The following is a 6,973-nucleotide window of genomic DNA, read 5'->3' on the forward strand; positions in this document are numbered from 1 at the left end:
AACTATGCACCCACAAATCCAAAGTTAGGTACACAAATCAAGAATTACGCACGCACACATTGGGGCGAGTCTATATTCTCTTCATAATTGTATCTCATTTTTGTAGTGTTGAGTGTGTCTCGGCCAGGATTTGAACTCACGATCTTACAATCTCAGGGCTGACACTCTACAACTAGGGCACTTAGTTGGATTAAAAAAACAAACAAAACAAACAAAAAAAAACACAATTTTCTAAGAAGCTGAAAAAGGAAGTGAGACACTCAAAAGAAGCCAGACTTCTCAGAATACATGTTGAGTATTTCCTTTTATATTTTTTCTTCCTTCCATAGAAATCTGTAACATAGCTTCAGTTAAAACCATTAAAAACAGAAAACAACCAAAGAACAGCGAGACTATCATTTACATAAATCTAAATTCTAACAGACCAGAAGGCAGGAAGGCATGTCTGTTAAAGCCTGAGATGAAATAACGTCAAAGCAACAAGAACCTTAGAGAGAATAAAAACAAACCTTACATTCAAAAGCTACAGTTCCCTCCTCATGGCTTCATACAGCAAGATGCATATTTTCACATTTGTTTTTGTGCAAACTACAACTATTTTCAGCAGGAAAATGCTTTAGCTTCAGTTTGTTTGGCAATTTAACTATCCCATAATACATTTCTGAAAAGTGCAAATGACCATGCAGCCCCAGGGAGGCGGAGTCCTTCCGGTGACGGTAAAGTGACCACACAGGTTTAGGAGTCTCCTGCAGAAATCTCCAGCAACGTTTGGCCTGAGTTTGGAGGATCTGCAGCCTCTCCGGAGGCAGACGGTTCTTCTGGAGTTGGAGCACTTTGGTCCAAAGATGATTTATCTTAAAGAACGAAAAATGAATTTAAAGAAGTGCTTTGTTATAGATGTTTTGTTGGTTTGTAGGATGCTTACCTAAGCTACACTGATCACCTGTGTCGTCTCCATAATCGGCACACATGGAGCTGTGGTCCTCATCTGCGTCTGACGAATGCAAAGTCAGAGCTTCAGGGGGAAAATTCGGAGAAAGTAAAAGTTTGTGTGTGGAGACGGTAATTAAACTCTGCTTACCAACGTCTGCAGGGTGCTGAGTGGGTGAGATTTCATTGGGATCGTCCACAGCTGCTTCGTTTGGAGTCAAATCTACTTCACTAAACTCAGACCGCACCTAAAATAAAGGAAGTACAGGTCATACAAACTGGTTTTAAAAGGAATAAATATTTAAAAAAAAATCAGAACTTGTACCTCCTCTTTATGGTCAAATGAGGAGACTTCTTCGCTGCTGGTGGTCAGCTCTTGAGGCAGAGAACCTTCATTCTGTGGATCCAGAGGAACATGACGAGTTGGGATCCGATGTAAGTACCCATAGCCGATTCCACAGCCTAAACTAAAATGAGTTTAGAACAAAATACTGACGGGAATTAGATAGAATTAAAGCACAGAATATCTTAATGTTTTTTGCACCAACAATTGTTAATTATAGATTTTTTTTACATTTTTTACACTTTTGATCAAAATATTTTCATAATTTAGGTTTAATATTCTCAATTTTTCACATTTTTCATAAAAAAAATGATTCCTTGAGATTTTTCTTACTTTTGTGAAAAATATTCTACATTTTTTAATTTAACAGTTCAATTTCAGAATTTGTTTACAATATTATGCAAATAACTTTATCTCTACTTGTGAAATAAGGACTATTTTAATCTGGAAAAATCCCTCCAGTCATAAAAAAGAAAGTAAAAATAATTATTAGTAATAGAAAGTGATCAATTAATGTACACACATGAAAAACACAAAATACCAACCTTCCTTCTCCTCCCCAATCTGCATTAGGAGTCACCACTGCCTCCCTGCACCGGTCAGTCTGAGTGTCATAAACCAGCAGCTTTAAAGGTCTTCCCTCGTTGGCTTCAATCAAGGAGAAGAAATCCTCAGACTGCAGAATTACACAAAAATACTCACTTTTGTGATCATTTTTTGGATTAAAATTGTGCTGTTTTTTTTTTTTTTTTGCATTAAATTCAAGTTAAAGATGTTGACAAAAATGCAAACACACATCCTGCAGGACTTGGTCAGCGCCAACAATAAAGTCAGAGTGAGCTCTGAGGCCGGCCAGCGCTGCAGGAGACTTTGGTTCCACGTCCTGAAAAACGAAACAGGATTTTTACCCCAAATCACAGACAGAATTAAGCATAAATATAGGAAGATAGTGTTTTTTTTTATATATTTAACTCAATCAAAAAGCAGGTTTGACTTACCAAGACATGCCAGACGTTCTCATTGGCTCCTTCAAAGCAGCAGAATCGAACGCTAGCACCCAGCAATCCTTGACCGCCCCACATATTGCTGGGTGTCACCTCCAGTTCCCTAACCCGCTGAGTTTTCGAGTTGTACACTTCGAGTTTGACAGCTTTCTCAACATTGGCCTTCAATAGATCCTTCAGCAAACTGCTTTCTTTATTCTAGGAGGGGAAAGAGAGTGCATCTGTTATACCAAAAACAATAAAAACACGCTTTTAAGATTTAAATCTATGCATATTGGTATAAAAGACATTAAAAAGAAAAATAATATAGCATTAAAGTAACATACTTACTAGTCTGGTGTGTCCAATGGAGAGAATAAAGTCAAAGAAAGGCTCCAGGCCTGCCTTCCATGCTGGTGAGTCTTCTTGAATCTGAAAGGGCAGGCATGGAAATGCTGTGTTGTCGCCCCCTTGTGTCAATTTGAGATATTGCAGTTTCTAGAAGGCATCTTTCCTTTTAGAAGCTAGCATGCGCTGTATTGGCATTTATACAAATACAATTAATATAAAAATACAATTGTTATATTTTGCAAATGCAATATAGTTTGTATAGTGAGTTTTAAATACGTCTGTCACTTAGAAAACCTGAACAAGTTGGGTTTATGCCAAATGCCACCTCATCAGGAGGACACAATTAAGATCTCATTCAAAAAGTACGCGCAGATATCGCGAGAGTTGCTGCTTTACAGTTCGACAACATTAAGAAATCGTGTAATGTTAATTTAAAGCATTTCTACTTTGAACTTGGTACAAATGAGTAAGAATAACCTTGAAGTTCAGGTTACAACCTACCCCATGCACGTGATAACCGCAGCTGCTTCCACCGTCCGACAAGAACGAGCCCTGCGTCAGCCCCATGGCCTTCAAACGCTGACGGGTTAACGCATGACACCGAGGTAGAGTCTGAGAAAGAGCAAACACTCAGCAGGAGATGACAGCAGGCGGAAGACAGGCAGGCAAACCGAGATTACCGAGTAATCGAACATATGTTCGTCTGCTGGAAGACTCGTCAGTCGATTAGCTGTCCTTAATGGAATAAACCAAACTGGAGCAAAGAAATGCATGTATTCAGAGTCAACAATTCTTTATATGTATTCATTCATTTAAACATTTCGTTGAAATAGCAATTATATTTTCTTAGTTCAAAAATATATTTGAAAAAATACAATTTCTGTCCCAAAATTACATATTAAAAGTTATAGCAATATGAATTTTCCTAAATTTAAATTAATTATTTGTTTGGATAGTCAGCATCTAAAGTAAATAATAATAATAATAATAATTTATTATTATTGTTATTATTATTGTTAAATGTTATTCACCTTTCAACTTATCCTCTAAGAAGAAGAAGAAAATGCTTTTTTCAGAAAAAAAAATCAACAATATAACATGAATAATTTCAAGTTACATTTATTTGTAAACATAAACATCTCAGAACACAGCAATAAGCAGAACAAAGACTGTAATTGTAATAAAAACATAAAAACAACATCGTGCAAGACTTTAAAAAAATCAGAAGACAATATGTTTTAGGCAGAATTTGGTTATTTTTTGTGCATTGCAGCACATTGACAATTTGAAATACAACTAATTTTAAAATAAAACCTCTCATTAGACAGGTCATTCTGTGCCTAAATAAAAAGATATGTAAATCAGTGAGATTTTGACTTTTATCAGGAACTTTTGCATCACAAATCCCATATTAGACTTGCAGAAAATATGCACTTCTGTCTTGAAGTCCCAATCCTCATCTTTTGATCTATTATAAAAGTATTCCCAATGGTCTTTTAATTATGGTTTTGTTGTTTTTAGATTTTTTTTTTTTTTTTAAACCTGTGTTGTTTTCTAGGTCATAGTTTCTGCAGAAGGGCAGAAATTTGTCCCTGAGTTGTGGGTGGAACTACTGACACAGGTAAGCCTGATCCTGCTTTTCTACACCTTTCTGTGCACATGCTCTCCTGCTAGCTTACAGTCCCTCACATTACAATGGCGAGCAATACTGGAGCTATACAGCTGTACAGTAAGAGTCAGATGTCAGATCAGACAAGAAAAAAACAAACAAACAAACATGGATCTAGTCGTCTGCAAGTGGATGCATCAGAATGGAGCAGAGCTTAGAGTTTGTGACCCGCCCATTGTATACTACTTCACAAAAAAGCTATTTTTCAATCATAATGATTTAAATAAAAACACTCAGAAACACGGTTTTAATCTAAATTTTCTTTATAAACTCCCCAGTTCAAAAATCTCTGCACATAGAGTTGATTTTAAGTTATTTTATCCCTCAGAAAGTCAAATAATTCACCCAAGTTATCAAGTGATGGATTTCCATTAACTGTTAGAGATGCAAATTGACTTTTTCCAAGATTCCAAGATCTAGGTCTAAAGTTGATAATCAAATTAGTTGTTTTTGTTATTTTCTTATTTTATGAAAATGTAAAAAAATAAAAATACAGGTCATTAATGACCAATAAACAGCTTCTGAATTAACCAACCCCTCATTCTAATTGCTCTTTTTAATCCGGCTAATTCATGTGACAACTGAGATGTGGAGATGGCTGACCTCTCTAACCCAGACCAGATGCTCCCTCATGGCTTCACCTGTTACATCACAGACGGAGGATTAACGGAGTCTAAGGACAGCCATGCATGACGGTGAACATTTGGGTTTCCTCTGAAAAACCAGAAAATCTTTTACGCATACAGTTCTTGTAAAAGATAGAAGGTCACCGTGGAATTTTATCATCACTCCACAATCTGATCCCTTTTCCCATTTGTCCCAGGGTGACCTCAGAGGTTGACTGAGCTAAAGCCCGGAGAGTCCGCCGTGTGGTCATTTACGGATCAGCCGGCTGGCGTGTGCAGCCAAGTGTGAAAAACCCGCTATGTTCAGCTGAGTCATCGTTTTTCTGCAGAATCTAGATAACAGCAATCCAAGAAGGCTGTTTCAGCATGGATTCCTGGATTTTTTGTGAACATTTCCAGATTTTGGAATCTTTAAAACATTCCGAGATGTCAAAATTCAAATAATCTAAGATGCTTCTGTTTATCTTATGCCGTTTTAAAAAAAAAAAATCATCGCTCTCCTGTACTTTTCCAGTGTCTGAGGTGCTTTCTCTCTAATTGCATGCTGTGCTGTGTGTACGGCCCCAGTTAAAGGCTTGAGGGGGTTGGATAACAAAGCGGTTAAAGTCTTGATCTTCTGACCTCCTAAGCTGTTGCTGAGATGATGGAAAATTCCGAGAAATGTTTTTAAGCTAGAGATCACAGGCAGTGGACCTCCACCACACTTAAAAGGCTTGAGTGGCACAGAAGCAGATCTTCACTCATGCTGTCGGGATCAAAGGAATCCAGGAGATTTGTTTAATGCCGGCCAGAAAACTGTCCTTAACAAGAACCAAACTTTCTCTGTTGTGGCCAAACACCAGCGAGACAGTCGCAGACTCAACATTTCCTCTTTGTCTGGAATGTCTTGCCATGTGTTTGTGAGAGTGGTGAGGAGTTTTTCTCTCAGCCACAGAGGACAGAAACTGCTGGAAACTTCCATGGGCTTACATGAAAAATAGTTGTATTCAAAGGGAGTTTATCTTTCTTGACAAGTCATTTGGGAAAATACACATTTCTAGTGTGTTTCTTTTATGGAAAAACCCATAGATTCCAAAGTAGACCTGATTATTTAAGTTTTTTAAGAAATAATTGGAGTTTTGTATTATAAAAATGTTATCATCCAATTTTTTGATAGTGAAATTGTTATAATTATAGTAAAAGCTTTTCTTTTTAGAGGGATTTTTTGTAATAACCCCCCTAAAAAATGACAATAAAATAAACTATACAGAAATATTCATTAAAAAAATGCACAAAATAAACTGTACTGCATATTTTACAGTAAAAATCTGGTAAACAGTTAAAAGTTTTTATTTAATTGCTAAAATTATAGTCTGACTGGTTTTTCAAGGGTGAATGTTTATGATTTTATTTATATATTTTCCAATAAAACTGTAAATTCTGCCTTTTTTTATCATAATGCAAATAAAAATACTACAATTGTTTTTAACTGCAAAATCTTGGGAACCTGAACTACCAATTTTTAATGAAAAAAAATAATTAGTTAATTTCATAGGCAACCGTTGCAATTTTTATGGGATAAATGTGAGGTTCTTACAATCAAATCGTTCTAAAATTAATAAAAAAATAAATAAATATACAATAGACAACATGCTTTTACCTCAGTCTAATAAAAAGCACAACTGTATATTTAACGGTGAAATTCGGGCAACTTTAGATACAAGTTATTTACCATGAAAAATGCTAATTTTATATTGTTGTATTGCCTTTTCATGGGAAAATACATAAAAAAAATGCTAATTTTATATTGTTAAATTCCCTTTTTTAAGGGATGATACATTGCTATTGACAGTATTCGCTCAACACATTGAGTATCTTGTTTTTTAAGCGATAAATGCATTTAATTTAGCAACAAATTGATTTAATTTCCTGTTTTTGGATTCCAGTTGAGCACTTTTATGCATTATTTTTAGTAGTAAGTTTTTACCATGGGTTGTTTTAAGGTACAAGTGTTGCAATGACCAGGAAACACTTAATTTCATTTGTCCTGTGACAATGACAAATAAAACCTTATTTTTTTCTAGTCAAATCT

The 6,973-nt window shown here is 35.6% G+C and overlaps 1 protein-coding gene and 1 long non-coding RNA gene across 3 annotated transcripts; one reads left to right on the plus strand and one right to left on the minus strand.

The window, feature by feature from the left end:
- Window positions 1-276: 276 nt before the first annotated feature.
- LOC112151651 (Golgi reassembly-stacking protein 1) lies at window positions 277-3,379 on the minus strand. Its single transcript, XM_024280681.2, has 10 exons — window positions 3,288-3,379; window positions 3,109-3,219; window positions 2,608-2,688; window positions 2,272-2,475; window positions 2,070-2,156; window positions 1,819-1,949; window positions 1,256-1,397; window positions 1,082-1,178; window positions 926-994; window positions 277-854 (listed from the first exon to the last, which is right to left on the minus strand). Exons 1-10 carry the CDS (start codon window positions 3,300-3,302, stop codon window positions 736-738), a joined length of 1,056 nt encoding a protein of 351 aa, XP_024136449.1. The 5' UTR covers window positions 3,303-3,379; the 3' UTR covers window positions 277-735.
- On the plus strand, window positions 3,077-6,417 carry LOC112151652. Of its 2 annotated transcripts, XR_002920170.2 has the most exons (4): window positions 3,077-3,212; window positions 4,166-4,228; window positions 4,863-4,971; window positions 5,100-6,417. It is a non-coding gene; the product is annotated as an uncharacterized LOC112151652 (long non-coding RNA). The 2 variants fall into 2 exon arrangements; XR_004949883.1 differs by having other exon boundaries at window positions 4,166-4,971.
- The last annotated feature ends 556 nt before the right edge of the window (window positions 6,418-6,973 follow it).

The sequence above is a fragment of the Oryzias melastigma genome, linkage group LG20 (assembly GCF_002922805.2).
Source record: "Oryzias melastigma strain HK-1 linkage group LG20, ASM292280v2, whole genome shotgun sequence".
Lineage (NCBI taxonomy): Eukaryota > Metazoa > Chordata > Actinopteri > Beloniformes > Adrianichthyidae > Oryzias > Oryzias melastigma.